The sequence below is a fragment of the Leptosomus discolor genome, chromosome 4, assembly GCF_034619465.1.
Source record: "Leptosomus discolor isolate bLepDis1 chromosome 4, bLepDis1.hap2, whole genome shotgun sequence".
Classification (NCBI taxonomy): Eukaryota; Metazoa; Chordata; class Aves; order Leptosomiformes; family Leptosomidae; genus Leptosomus; species Leptosomus discolor.
This window is the reverse complement of record NC_141394.1, coordinates 50,130,995-50,145,852: the sequence shown is the minus strand read 5'-3', so window position 1 is coordinate 50,145,852 and position 14,858 is coordinate 50,130,995. Positions and strand designations below refer to the sequence as shown.

The 14,858-nt window shown below is 40.9% G+C and overlaps 1 protein-coding gene across 2 annotated transcripts in view; it reads left to right on the top strand.

The window, feature by feature from the left end:
- The window catches only part of ZDHHC2 (zDHHC palmitoyltransferase 2), a 30,586-nt gene extending 27,488 nt beyond the window's left edge, over nucleotides 1-3,098 (top strand). Inside the window, exons 9-13 of one of the 2 annotated variants that reach the window (XM_086463992.1) lie at nucleotides 346-472; nucleotides 643-735; nucleotides 1,361-1,363; nucleotides 2,496-2,605; nucleotides 3,058-3,098. In XM_086463992.1, coding sequence (XP_086320118.1) covers nucleotides 346-472; nucleotides 643-735; nucleotides 1,361-1,363; nucleotides 2,496-2,605; nucleotides 3,058-3,098 — 374 coding nt within the window. The remainder of the gene's footprint in view (nucleotides 1-345; nucleotides 473-642; nucleotides 736-1,360; nucleotides 1,364-2,495; nucleotides 2,606-3,057) is intronic. The other variant, XM_086463990.1, reaches the window with a different exon arrangement.
- The last annotated feature ends 11,760 nt before the right edge of the window (nucleotides 3,099-14,858 follow it).

Below are 14,858 nucleotides of genomic sequence, written 5' to 3'. Positions count from 1 at the left end.
CCTTGTTTATATTTTTCTTTCTTGAATACTCTCTGTGGTATAGTCAGGTGCTGAAATCTTCATATAACTTCTCAAGCCTTCTTAAAAAATTAGTTCCTTACTCTTGCTTGCCTTGATTAGGGGGGAGGGTGAAGGAGATTTCCACCCTTCCTCAGCCATAGGGCTTCTGCTGCACACCCAGTGACTCTGTAGCACTGACTTGGACCCCCTTCATGAGTGGACTAGCTTTCTCAGTACAGCCTTTCCTCTTGGATGATGGGGTCATCAGTGCAGTTGCCTAAATACCAGTGTGAAACTTAAACATGCTATGTTGTGAAGAGATCTAATTATTTTTTTTCTTTTAAGAGGTATTCAGAGCTCCCATATTTCGTCATAGAACAGACAAGAATGGCTTTAGCTTGGGCTTCAGCAAAAACCTAAGGCAGGTGTTTGGTGATGAGAAGAAATACTGGTTGCTGCCTGTGTTTTCAAGGTATGCTCAGTTTTTATTGTTTCATTTGTTGAAATTGTTGAATAATCAGGATCCACAGGGTTTGGGGGGTGGTTAGTTTTTTGAAATAACATATAGTAACATTGACTTTAGAAAAAAATGTTCTTTGAAGGGTTTTTTTGTACGTATGACACTAATTCTGAGTTTTTCAGTCTAGGGGATGGTTGCTCCTTCCCAACTTGCCTTGTTAATCAGGATCCTGAACAAGCTTCCACACCTGGTGGTCTTAATTCAACATCCAAAAAGTAATCTGTTTTTTGTTACTCATTTCAAATAGTTGATATGCCGTATTTTCCTGTACATGTACAAATAGAACGATGTTTAAGATACTTAAAAGTGGTAAGCAAATGAAGAGTGTCCTGTTAATAAATACAAGTAAGATTTTAAACAGCTAAGCTGTAATTCAGCTAATCCTCAGATTTATATTTAAATTTATGGAAATAAGGTGGGTTTTTTTCCACCCGATATGCTTTGTCTCGATTCGGTGGCATCTCAGGACCTGATTTTTCCACACCTGCCTAATAGTTGGTATCAGCAACATTCAGTTCTGCATACATACAAGATGGTTAGTCTGCCTGTGATATGGATGCGTTGCCTTGCAAGACTTTTGTGGGAGGCCTGCTTCTTCATATCTGGTGAAAGATACTTCGCATAAGGGAATCCCACCTTCAGCACTTGTGCCAAAGCACAGGAAGCTACATATTCGTAGAGTTATAGAACTGTTTAGGTTGGAAAAGATCTTTATGATCATTGAGTCCAACTGTTAACCTAGCACTGCCAAGTCCACCCTTAAAGCATGTCCCTAAGCACCACATCTACACATCTTTTAAACACCTCCAGGGTTGGTGACTCCACCATCTCCCTGGGCAGCCTGTCCAATGCTCGATAACTCTTTCAGTGAAGAAGTTATTCCTAATGTCCAATCTAAACCTCCCCTGGTGCAATGTGAGGCCATTTCCTATTGTCCTATCACTTATTACTTGCGAGAAGAGACCAAACCTCACCTCACTACAACCTCCTTTCAGGTAGTTACAGAGAGCAATAAGGTCTCCCCTCAGCCTCCTCTTCTCCAGACTAAACAGCCCCAGTTCCCTCAGCCGCTCCTCGTAAGACTTGTGCTCCAGACCCTTCACCAGTTTCATTGCCTTTCATTGCCCTTCATTGAACACGCTCCAGCACCTCAACGCCTTTCTTGTAGTGAGGGGCCCAAAACAGCGTTCAAGGTTTGGCCTCGTCAGTGCTGAGTACAAGAGGACAATCCCTTCCCTACTCCTGCTGGCCACACTGTTTCTGAGACAGGCCAGGATGCTGTTGGCCTTCTTGGCCACCTGGGCACACTGCTGCACATTTAAATGCACACGTTTTGTTTCTGCTGATAATAGGACATATTTTCTTAATTCTTGTCCTTCATGGACATGACATCTTTAAAGTGTGAAAAGTATGCAGATGCTTCTTAAACTAAATATAATAGTTCAATATTTCATATTGTAACTTTTTTGCAACTTTTATGTAATGAAGAGTGTGGTAAGTATAGTAGACTTTAATAGTGACCAAGACATTATAATGGAATTACACTGACAATCTTTTCTTCATAAAAGAAATAATTGTTTCAGCTAGCTGTTTATTGACGTTTTAAATCTTACCCCAGTGATCCATAGCTTCTATTAGGCCAGAGATTTTGGAGATGTTCTGTTTATCATGTCAGGCTTGTTGTAGTGGGAGAGAGAGTGCATTTGGAGCTGAAGTACATGTATTAATATATAGTAACTGTCAAAAAATCAGAATATTTCCCTGTTCTGTGCTAGGCAGTTGCTTTTTACATTGCTATTGCATCTTTGACAACTATAGTAGTGTAATGTATGTAATGATAAAAGTGTAGTGATTCATCAGAAAAGAAGGAAAGTAAGGTGGTGAAAGTACTGAGTACGACAAACTGTTTCTAATGTGTGGTAAGATAATGAAAAATTACTACAGTTTACTAATGTTCTTTTTACTGGCATTACAGTGAGAACCACGTGTTCCCTGCAAAGCCATTGCGTGATTCCCAGAGCCACCTTCTTACGGATACACCGTCTTGGTCAGAAACTAGTGCAAAGGCTGAAAAGGGCAAAGTCGGTAAGGAATTGATTTGTGCTGCAATGGTTCATTTTGTAATAAACTAATTTTGGAGGATATAGTGTAAAATTACCAAGGTCACCTGGTTTGTATTCATGAACCGAAATTCATGAAGCTTATCTTAAATCCATGTTTGTAGGAAGTTCTGTGTATCAAGCTGCTGTGCCCTTCCCAGTTAAACCTGACCAAGAGATACTGGGAACACTAACCACCAGTAGGTGCTAATTATCTTTTAGGCTGAGCCTGATAACTCTTTTGTCAACAAATTGGTTATACCAGAATATGATGACACCTTGTTGCAACTGTTGAAAAGCCGTGTAATGGACACAGGGCAGGAATAGACTTGGTAATAGTGGAATGACATTAAGATGGATTGTTAATTAAAGGTTTTATTATTTGCTGAAATAGATGAGAGCTTTTCTTGTGGAAGTACCATTTTTTTGTCTTTAAAGGTATGAGCAATCCTGCATTAACCATGGAAAATGAAACCTAATTTCCCTTAAAAGAAACATCTGAATATGTAAGGAAAGGTATGTTAATATTCTCTGTACTTAATATGTTATTTCATGGTTCCTTACCGCTTGAAGAATGCACAAAAGAAGATTACTAAGGCAATTCCTATCTGTTTTCTTCAATTTTTTTTTTTTTTTTTTTAGCATGAGTAGAATCATAGAATAGTTTGGGTTGGAAGGGACCTTTAAAGGTCCAAACCCCTTGCAGTGAGCAGGGACATCTTTAGCTGGATCAGGTTGCTCAGAGCCCTGTCCAGCCTGACCTTGAACGTTGCTCTCGGTCACTCCTGGCGTGGAAAGCCATCAGAGAACTGCAGTGATTGTTACTAGACCCATCAGGCATGGTATTGCACTGTCAAGACAGACTATAAAAATGGTAGATGTGCAAATACCAACAAGTGGCCTGTAGCTTGTACCAAAAAGGTCCCAAAAGTTCAGTTGGATTCATCAGAGAAACTAAAAAATTCCCAACCCTTACATTCTGGTTTTGTGTTACGTGGTGAATGAAGACACAGTTCCAGATATAGGAACATATACAAACTTGATGATGGTGTGAAGTGTTAAAGTGTTGAAAATGTGAGTGTCAAATGAGCAGAATTGAAGAGATGAGTGAATGAAACTCAGCCGGTGTCTGCAATGTTGACTGCTCTGTGTAGTTTTGGTTTTTTTTTAACAGAATCTAAAAATCTCATTTCTAACCCTTTGTTCAAAATGTAAAATGTCATGTTTCTGCCATGTTTAATCCATCAGTTATTTCAACAAAACAACAGCTTCTGGAAAAGAATTAATTATTCAGCTTCAGTTAGTTTAATGTCTTACATGTCATCACTGCTCAAGAGTAAAGCATTGGAGACAGTCTTTAAAGCTTTGGATTATGTTACAACGGTATCATTAATTGCAACCAGTTCTGTCAGGTTGGAGTTCTACTTTCTGAAGTCCTAACGCTTCTGAACATGAGGAAAAACTTTTTGACTTTGAGGGTGACAGAGCACTGGAACGGGCTGCCCAGGGAGGTTGTGGAGTCTCTTTCTCTGGAGATATTCAAAACCTGCCTGGACGCTGTTGTGTGCGACCTGCTGTAGGTGAGCCTGCTTTAGTACAGGGGTTGGACTAGATGATCTCCAGAGGTCCCTGCCAACCTCTACCATTTTGTGTGATTCTGTGACTTTATTTACTTCAGTAATTACTTTTAGACTTTAATCTTTCTTTGAAAAGTGTGTACATTTTATTGGAACTTTGGCATTCAGATTATTCTGAATATCAAACATGGTCTGTGATTGTTCTCAAGATGCTGAAAGTGGGTTTTTTCAAGCTGTTTAGTTTGATAAACATCTCATGCTCTTTTTTTGATTGTTTTTTTTCTTTCAGTCCTGTCTGAGAAAGTAACAATTAGATTTGCAGTCTGATTACCCCACCCCCTGGGTTTTGGGAGAGTTTGTTTGGGGTTTTTTTTTGTTTGTTTCTCCTTTTTGTGAGCATCCATTTGAAGTGCAGCTTTTAAAAAAGAGACTACGTTCAGAGAAGGTTATGTTCCGAAGACTAAGTGTAAAGCCACGTAAAGGGACTCTTGAAAGTTAGTTTTGCCTCCGACCAATGCATGCGCATCTGAAAAGGGCAGTAGCCAAGGACTGATAATTTCTCTGGCACGAGTGTAAGTGCCAGTTTGGTTGTACCTTGAGGTCTGTGTGAGATATTTCTACATGGCGCTTAAAAGACTTTCTGGAGATGTAACAAAAAAGCTAGATTACTGTCTAGCTATCTATGTATATATACGCATATATACCTTTCTCTGACATACAGTTGCTGAAATAAGAGCCCTCATTCAAAACCAAAACATTTTTGCTTCCCTTTTTTTTTTTTTTTTTTTTCTTTTTTTGGCTTCTTTGAGTTTAACTTCATTCCTTTATTGTCAGTAGTTTGAGTTATATTTGTTCCTGGGGAATGAATAGAGTAATAAAGATGCTGAAGTCACAACAACAAAACCAAGTAATTTAATCTTTGGCATGAAAAATACAGCTGTCAGCCCCTGCCAGTGTGTTAGTAATCTGAATTTCTGTCCCAACTAAGGATATGTTCAATATCCTGTATCCTGCAACCCTTTATAGTTAACCAGAGGACTAATTACTGAGGCTGCCAGATGCAGGTTACACTAATGTAATAGAGAATTGATTTTTAACAATATTGCTACCTGCAAGTACTGTAAAAATAGCTCACTTCATTTTATAAACTGGTGGCCTGCTTGCTGTGTAGTCAGTTCTTAATCACTGTCATCCTGAAGTAACTGATGACAAGACAAGAGGAAATGGCCTCAAGTTGCACGAGGGGAGATTTAGATTGGACATTAGGAAAAATTTCTTTACTGAAACAGGCTGCCCAGGGAGGTGGTAGAGTCACTATCCCTGGGGGTGTTCAGAAGACGTATAGATGTGGTGCCTAGGGACATGGTTAAGCGGTGGGCTTGGTATGTTAGGTTAGTGGTTGGATCTGATGATCTTAAGGGTCTTTTCCAACCAAAATGATTCTGTGATTCTTAGTGGATTAATAATGTAACTGTGAACAGTCTTACTGTGTTCCTTCCTCTTCGCGGTGAGAGTTTCATTCAGCTGTTGTTCACTTTTCCCTTTGAGTTAATGAGACTTGTTGCAGTAACTTAATTTTTAAGTATTCTTCAATTCTAATACTGTGGTTTGTGATTAATGTTCTGTTCCAGTTGAAGAAAAAGCTGTCGTTGGAAGGAAGAGGCATTCTTCCAAGTATCAGCCCTGTTGGCCAGCTGCTCCTGTCTGCTCCTGTGTGGATGTGCTCAGAAAACAAACTGACAGATGATTAGCTGTCTCCATGTCACTGCTTGAAACATGAAACTAAATATACTACTTCTGAACCATATAAAGAATGTTTCAACTTAAAATTACTGGTTTTGAATGGTCAAGGATGATTATGAGTATGAGGGAACGAAAAAAAAAAAAAGGAGTCTGAGTTTACAATTATAAAAAGTCAATGGCTGAGTTTACTTTGATATTCAGCACAAGAAAAATGTGACCTCCTTACATATCAGTCCATGTTCTTGCCTTGGTTTTGAAAACTCACCTGTTAATTCAAATTGCTCTAAGTAGTTGACCTTAAAATCAAACTTTTGCATTATTTGCTTTACGAATTGGGAGAACAGCCAGTGTTGATTATGAATAATTTAGTGGCTTGGTGGACTGTATTTTGAGTGCTTGATAAGCAATTTTTGAAGATAAGGAGACCCAAGTGAAGTGTCTGACTATTTTTGAAACATTTTTGGAAAACATTATTGCAGAAGCTCTGTTTTCCCTCGGATCTGCGCTACCAATAGTTTGAAAAGTTGCAGAGGGGGAAAACAACTCCTTCATTAAGTGAATGCTACAGTGGGTCACTGGTAAGTGGAGCGATAAAAAGCCTGCGTTCAGATGGGTAGTACCTAAATTAAACTGGCTGGCTGGGGGTTTTGATGGGAGCTGCTATGAAATGAGGATTTTATTGTCCCAATTGGAGCCGTTAACCCCTTCAGGAAATGAACGTTGGCACTTCATTTTGATCCAAAAGGCTTTTCACCAAACTGTGTTCCTGAGGGCCACTGTCTTTCCAAATCCTAGTTTCTTATTAATCAATAGTTGTCTCAGATTTCTTTTTTCACTTGTTCTTTAAGACACTGCCTTTCTTACTGCATAACTTAACAAATATCATGTACAATCAGGGAGACTTACTGTTGCTACTTGTGATATTTGCATTTACAGGACAACAGACGTTTGATTGCAATACCAAAAAGCCAAGCTGCTGCACATAGGAAACTCCCTGTAGTTATTAGGAGCTAGCAGCTTGCTTAGGATCAGAGTTTACTGGCCAGATAATAAAAGACGCATTACCAACTTTCAAAGTCAAGGAAGTTTCAGAAAAAAAATACCTAATTGTCTTGTGCCTTTTGTATACACTACATTTACGGTATCAGTGTTTACATTTAAATGCAAATTGTTACTCTGAAAACAACTTTAGGAGGAACTTAGTTATGCATTCTGGGTGGCTTGGTGAAAAGACTAGTCCAAAAAAAGAAAAAGTGAAAACCTCTCAGACTAAGCTCAGTTCAGTTGAAGCAGAAGAGCATTTCTGTTGTCAAACCTGAGTCACTTAGCAGGTTGGTTCACAGTGTAAAGATGCCAATTGTTTGTTTACAAAACTGGCAGCAGGACTAAGTGACAGATTTCTGAAAGCAAAAATCTTATCATTAACTCTTCTACAGGCAGGTAACTTTAAAATTTGTCTTTCCTGGGTTTACAACTACAGCTGTTGGAGCACAAATGTGGCTTTTTTTCTAGCGAGGGAAAATGTATTTATTTTACTTTTTTTTTTTTAAAGTCTCAAAATTTTACCAGCCTGAAAACATCTGTTTCTTGCCAGAAGTGCCAGAGTGTGGATCCCTTGATGTAAAACACCTTTTTTAAACTAGCATGAAGGTAGCATACAGTTTACATGATGCCTGCAGACATCTAGCAACCAAAAGTCTTTTGCAGCTATTTACTGAGTGTTGTTGTATCAGCTTACCTCGTATTAGTGTTTGTTTAAAGGCTAACTTGTCAAGGGATAAGGGGGAGAGGGAAAATATATTTTTTAACACTTCAGGTTCTCTATCTGTATAGTCTTGTTTTTTACGCAGTTCATCACAGGGTGGTTTGTTATGGAGCATGCGTTAGAAAATACTGAGTAAAAAGTTGAAATTCAGCTTCAGTGTAACTTGCTCCATATTTTTACATAAAAAAGACAAAGTAGAGATTTCTTCCCCAGCAAAACTCATAATGGAAGTGGATCTCTCTAATACAGATGTCAGCCTTTCTGACTATGTCCAGGGCTCTGAGGGCTCCTGAAGGCTGGGGATCAATGTAGAGAAAGGACAGGGATAAGGGATCAAGGAATGCCTGACTTCTGCATGTCTCAGAAGTCACGCTTAGAAAGCACAATAGACCTAAATAATCTGTGGCTTTGATGTAGCCGGAGCTGTCCCTCTAGCAGAAAACTGATGGAAACACGGAAAACATACACTGATGAAGGGAGGAGAAGAGGAAAGAGCAGTGCCGGTAGCTCAGAGGTAGAAGTTCAGCAGATCTCAGCCAGAGGGCTGTAGCTACATCTGCTCTCAGGATGGGTATGAGCTGTGCCTCTGTGAAGAGCGCTGTCAGCAGGCTCTTGAGGGGTCCTGCCTGGCAGTTTTCACTGCAAAGAGTATGGACAAAAGTGAGCTGATCATGCTCCAAAGTATAATTTGTGAAATGGCTATATTCTTGGCTTTAAGCTCTCTAATATTTTATATTAGCAAAGTGAAAATGGTCTTTTTGATGTACTGTCATCAAGCATCAATGCTGTTACAATGCACGTGGGAGAATTTGTGAAGAGGTGAGGGGAGCAGGGATGCAATGTTGTTTGTCCGCTTACACTGATTCTCCTGTTCTTTATATTCTTGCTAGGCACTTTACTACAGCCTTTTGTGTAATTTCTGTATTTTTTTTAAAGACTGCTTTTTACCTACTGTACAGTTACTAATCTACTTTTTTGCTAAAAAGAAAATAATAGCCCTGATATTTGTCTAGCAGTATGACTGCATTTCAAGCTTCAGTAGAACTTGAACGAGTTCTACAGACTCCTCAGATGGGCCTGAGTCCCTAATGACAACAGAGTTAGATTTATTTTGTATATATGTACACAGGCATATGAATTGTAGCACCCCACATGCGTAAGAAGCTTCCTTAATTTGTAGGTTAGAACAAATCCATGTCTGCACCAGAAGTGGTCTGCACCTATTCTATGTCAGTTGATGTACTGGTGATGGAGTGCTCAAAGTCTTCACAGAGAACTATTTTTATTAAGAAGATGGAGCGCCTAGATGTTGGTGAGCTCCTCCCACTGAGCAATTAGACACAGCAGCCACTATGCACTTTAATTCTTTGACTTGAGAGAAAAAACACTGTCCAGTTTAAGTTGCAGATTGAAAGTTCTTTAGCAGCCTACCACTGCTAATTATTTTTACCTGTTTGTGTACTTAAAATCAGGGTCTTCAAGCAAGACTTCAGAAAGGTTGCAGGAAGCAAGTCTGGTTTCGTGCATGGAATGCTGTAGCTGTTGTTAGTCAGTACTTGGACTGAGAGTTCTTGCCCTGATTCAGTTGACTGGTGAGCTGGAGTGGGGGTGGGAATATATTTAGTGTATAACTTGTTAATGTATTGCTCACATAAATAAATGCTTCATGTTCAGCAAGCCATGTACGTAGTAGTCACTGACACACTACCTTCAGTTTTACTGAGAGTGTACCTGGGCAGCAGAACATCGTCTCTGCTATGGCTTCATTAACAACATAGGTGCTGTAACTGCCCCCCCCCCCCCCCAAGCAATCTTTGACTTTTATAGGTAAGTTTTCTCTCCCCAGTTAATTGCTAGATCCCTAGCACCTCACAAAGTGCCTACACTGTGGAATGGGTTAAGAGGGAACCAAATCCCTTTTGGTCTTTCTGGGTGAAACACTCCATGCCTTCATGCTGTCAGAGCAGACACAGCTGCGCTCCTTTGGATACTGTTGAAGGTCCAAAGGGGTACTTTGGTCCCAAAGAAGAGGGAGCTCTTAAACCCACCTTACTGTATAGAACTGAGAAGGTGCAAGGAAGGGAAATACATTACCAGGGTTGTCACCCACAGCAGCTTTGCTTCATGAGGGCTCTCCACTCCCTCCCATGCCAGATTATTCTGATCTGCCTGACTTTCCACTCCTTGGTCTTTGCTAAGTCTCCCCTAGGAAAGCATTGGATCCACCTCTGGTGCAGGGAGGCATGAGGCTGTCTGCTCAGGAACTTCTAAAAATGCAGGAACAGTTATGTAGAAATGAAAGTGGCTTTCACCTGTTCTAGTTCAGACATAACCTGCAGTCTATGCTCCGAGGTTTTTCCATCCTTTATTTAAAACCCTTCTATAAATATTTGTATTGAACTATATACAAACATGCTCATCCAAAACAAGCAGATTAAAAAAAGAACATGCTGTATGGGTGGTGGGGTGTCTCTGTTGCCACTTCACTTGCAGCTATTGTTCATCAGTGACCTGGTAAGAGGACAGGAAAAGCAGCAGCATTCTGGGGTGACATTTTGAGCAAGTGACATCTGATGTAACAACCGAAGGAAAGCCTTGCCTAATTTCCCTTTGCAGTTTTTCAGTTGTTCCCTTTTTACATTTTTGATCCTCGTTCTTGTCCCTTTCTTCCCCTTCCCTTCCAAGGAGTCTGGATTGAAAAGTCTTTCATTTGAAATGTACAATCAATATCTACATCCTCTTTATTCCTCTCCCTCCCAAGGTTCATTCTAGATAATTCCGTCATATCTGCAAGTGTTCCTAATGGCACCCATCACTGAAATACAGTGACTCAGTCATCCTGAAATCTGGCTGTGTAGGTTCCAGTATTTGGGGCAATGATTACATGCGTCATCCTAGATCACTGTAATCTTCTGAAGCAGATGGGCCCAACAGTTTGATTGCAGCAGTTGGAGGAGTGTGCTGAGCCGTGTCCCCTTTCTCACCTCCTGCATGCTCACAGTTTAACTGATTGGCATAACTGGAACAGACCCAACACTTCCTGACAGTCATCATTTTATGAAGTAATTTTCCCTTTTTTCTTCTGAAAAGAGTAATTCTCAATTCACCTAAGAAGGACCCCCAGTTACAAAGATAAAATACACAAAATATACAAACTGTGTGTTACAGCCTGAACAACAGGAACCTATTTCCAGTTATTTTCTCTATCATATCAGAGATTAAACTGGCCAGTAGTTCAGATACAGAGAAGATCAGTAGCTTAGTGACGCTATAAGCACACTAGCAATTAACCTTCATATAAAACCCTACCATAGATACTACAGCTATACTCCTGAGCATGCAGAGGGACAAGAATGAAGGAGAACAGGGAGCTTGCAAAGCTCAGCTACTATATGATGAAAGGTAACTAAAAGATCCTGCCAACTGCAACCATAGCTCCGATTTGCTACCCTATAAAAAATAAAGCATGTTCTCTGTAATGCAGCTCAAAGCTTTCAGCTGTTGCCAGTTTCTACCTGATGCACAAAGGGAAGCCTTCCCCCCTCCTCATTCCCTAACATTATCCAACTCAGTTAATTGAGGCAAGTGTTTCATGAGCACAGGAAAGAGCACTCTCGGGCAAGACAATCCTCCCACTTCAGCAGAGGCAGGAAAAAAAAAAAAAATCTCATCTGTGCTGACATAAAAAGGACGAGACAAGCCTCTGCAGAAATCAGATCTTCACAGTTGGCATTGATGAGCACCTTTCATTCCCAACCCGAGACTGATAAAATAATACTGGAGAACCCTCATTTCTCTACTATACCTAGTCAGGCAAGAGGGAAAAGAAAACCAGAACCATCTTCTATAAACCAACCAAGGTACACTAAAGTCCAGATGTACCAGAAAAAGAACTTAATGGTATGAATATGAAAGTACACTGAGGCAAGTGATGTGGTTCACTCTATATAAAACATGGGTTGTACTGTTTGTGAGATTTTGTTCAAACTCTACATATAATTTGTGGTAGTCAAACAAATACCAACAGCTCTGCTGGAGGCTTTTGGCTTTCTTTGCCATCACTGACTTGGTGGTGTTAAATAAAAAACTCAAGGAATCTATTTTATTTTGAAAAATCACTTCCCAGAATAATTATTTAACAAGTTAATAAACTGCAATGAACCCACACCATCCTAGTGTTCCTAATATGTGAAGGGCAAGTGTCAGGAGGACAGAGCCAGGCTCTTCTCAGTGATGTCCAAAGGGGCAACGGGTGCAAACTGGAGCACAGGAGGTTCCATGTTAACATAAGGAAAAAGTTTTTCATTGTGAGGGTGGCAGAGCACTGGAACAGGCTGCCCAGAAAGGCTGTGGAGTCTCCTTCTCTGGAGACACTCAAAACCTGCCTGGATGCGATCCTGTAGGTGAACCTGCTTTAGCAGGAGGGTTGGCCCAGATAATCTCCAGAGGTCCCTTCCAACTCCTACCGTTCTGTGATACCACTGGGAAGCCTAAGTGAAGATGCTGGGGCTTAAGTCTCATTTTTTCCTTTCTTTGAATGGCACTTTCGTTAATATGTAGCACATTAAAAATAAATAAAATCAGCAACATTTGCCTTACAAAGTCATGCTTTGATTTTGTGACTGGTCAATGAACCCCTTCAATGGAAGAAGGCTCAGAGAAGATAGGCAAGGATGGTGTGCTCGTGGAGCTCAGAAAAGAACGTAGGAAGCGAGCACATCTGTCACCAAAGAAGCTGAACTGATCTCAGCACGAAGAAGACCAGAGATGGCCTTTGCTGTCAACAAACAGCTGTATCAGTTGGGTGGGTCAACTGGTTGTGTAAATGGCCTTCCCTAAAATAATCCAAGTATTGTCTTCCTGAGCCAGCCACACCAACACAGGGATGTGTGCATGTGGCTCAGCCCAACAGAGTATAAAAACGGAACACCCAGCAAAATCAGCTTTGAGGAGAGTAATGGGCTTGAGCTGACTTCAACCAACGTGTTCCTTCCTGGCAAGTGGGATCACCCAGCACCATGACAGTGAGCATGCTAGAGAGATCAGTAAAGGGAATGATGTTCCCGTCATGATTCAACTGTATATACAATTGCTATATTGTGTTTGTGTGGTGATTTAAGTATAACCCTGTAGCACTTCTCTAAATCAAAATCCCGCATAACAGCAAATACCTTCAACTAAGTAAGTTTGGTACTAAAGCATTAAGCCCTCCTCATGGGGAATATCTCAAACCACCTGGTCAGAGAGTATTGGACTAACACACTCACTTTGCCAGCTGATTTAGTTAGCCCTTCACCTATTTTTCCAAGCAACTGCAAAAGGAGGATTACACAAAAGTTTTATAGAGCTAACAAGTACCACCACTCAAGAACATCCAGCCAATACAATTAAGTGCAAGATTTCTTAAGCTCTAATACTTTTAAGCTTGGAAATTTTACTTGGAACTATTAAATGAAAATATTATAAAATTATACTGTCTGCCATGTGGCTGTCTATGACAAGGACGCCTCAAAAACCAGGTTTGTTCCTGTAACTTTGGTTCTGAAGTACACCCTGTTACTTAAGGCAGTGTTTAAGGTTACTCCCCTGGCATGAAAATTAATACCATCAGTGCTGTGCAATTGACAGAAACACAACTTGTAACCCAGCAGAAATAATTCTGGACTGGATTTATGTATAGCAAAACATACTTGTTATCAAACAGCTTCTCCCACTGTGAGTAATCATCCTCTGAAGACATCACTCAGACCCACTGTTTGCTCTCTGCAATCGTTTAGGCTCCCACAGTTCAAGCACTACTAGTGGAATTATCTTTGATACAGGGACTTTAAACTAAAGAAAAGCAGATGAGCAGTAACTGATTCCCCAAGGCACACTGTCTCCGTCTGCTTCAAGAGCTTAACATGCCCCATTACCTGAAACTGGAACCAATCACAGCTCTACTTTCAGCAAAATGCAACATTGCAAGAGCAAAAGCTTACACAAGGAGGTAGAGCATGGACCTTAAACAAAACAGGCTGTCTGCACAAGTTACGTTTTCCGGTCCGTGCCATACAACATGAAGTAACCACTCGACTGTCCTCTGGGTAACCAAGCAAACATACCCTTTGGGTGCAGAACACTCATACTCACGCCTCACCTATTTCAGGCACAAGGATCCAGTGCAGGCTACCTAAGTGTGCTCTAGTATCGTGGCAGTAACCACTGGAAGGGACCTGTGGCGACCATGTAGTCCAATATACCTGCTCAAAGGAGCGTAAAATACAGCGAGCTGGTCAGAAACTATTTCCCCTTCATAAATCCAGGCTGCCTACTTCCAACCACCTTCTCATCCATTCTGTTTGGAAATGGTTTCTAGGATTACCTGCTCCATCACCTTCCCAGGGATTGCGGTGAGGCTGACCAGCCTGCAGCTCCCTGTATCCTCCTTGCCCTTCTTGAAGGTAGGAGAGTCATCTGTTCTCTTCCACTCCCCAGGAAACGACCCTTATCACCATGACCTCTCAAAGATAACAAGGACAGCCTCGTAATGACGTCAGCTCCCTCAGCACTTGTGGGTGCATCCTCTCAACTTCTTTATGTCCAATTTGTTTGTATATTCCCAACCTGATCCTCCTCCACCAAGGTTATGTCCTTCTTGTTCCAAGTGTCTCAGGCACCTGGGATTCCTGAAAGTAACTATTAGGAGCAAAACCAAAGCAAAGGTTGCATTGAGTACCTTGGCCTTTTCCATGTCCTTTGTCACTAGGTCTCCTGCCCCCATTCAGCAGTGGTCTTACATTTTCTGTGAACTTCCTTTACTTCTGATGTCTCTGTAGGAGCTTTTCTTGTCCCTCACCCGATACAACTCCAGATAGACTTTAGCTTTCTTAACCCAACCGCTATACACTTCAGACAGTGACACCTGTCCCTGCTTCCACCTTTCGTACACCTCCTTTCTATGTGTGAGTTTAATCAGAAGCGCCTTGTGCATCAATGCGGGCTTCCTGCTGCATTTGTTTGATTCCCTGCATGAGGGAATGAACCGTTCTTGAGCATGGAGTAGTGAGCGTGATTCGAGAAAGTTCTTGGATGTCAGAGGTTATATGCCATCCCCAAATTCATACGGGAAAAAGCCTCAAATACTCTGAATATGTTCCAGACCTATTTTCAAT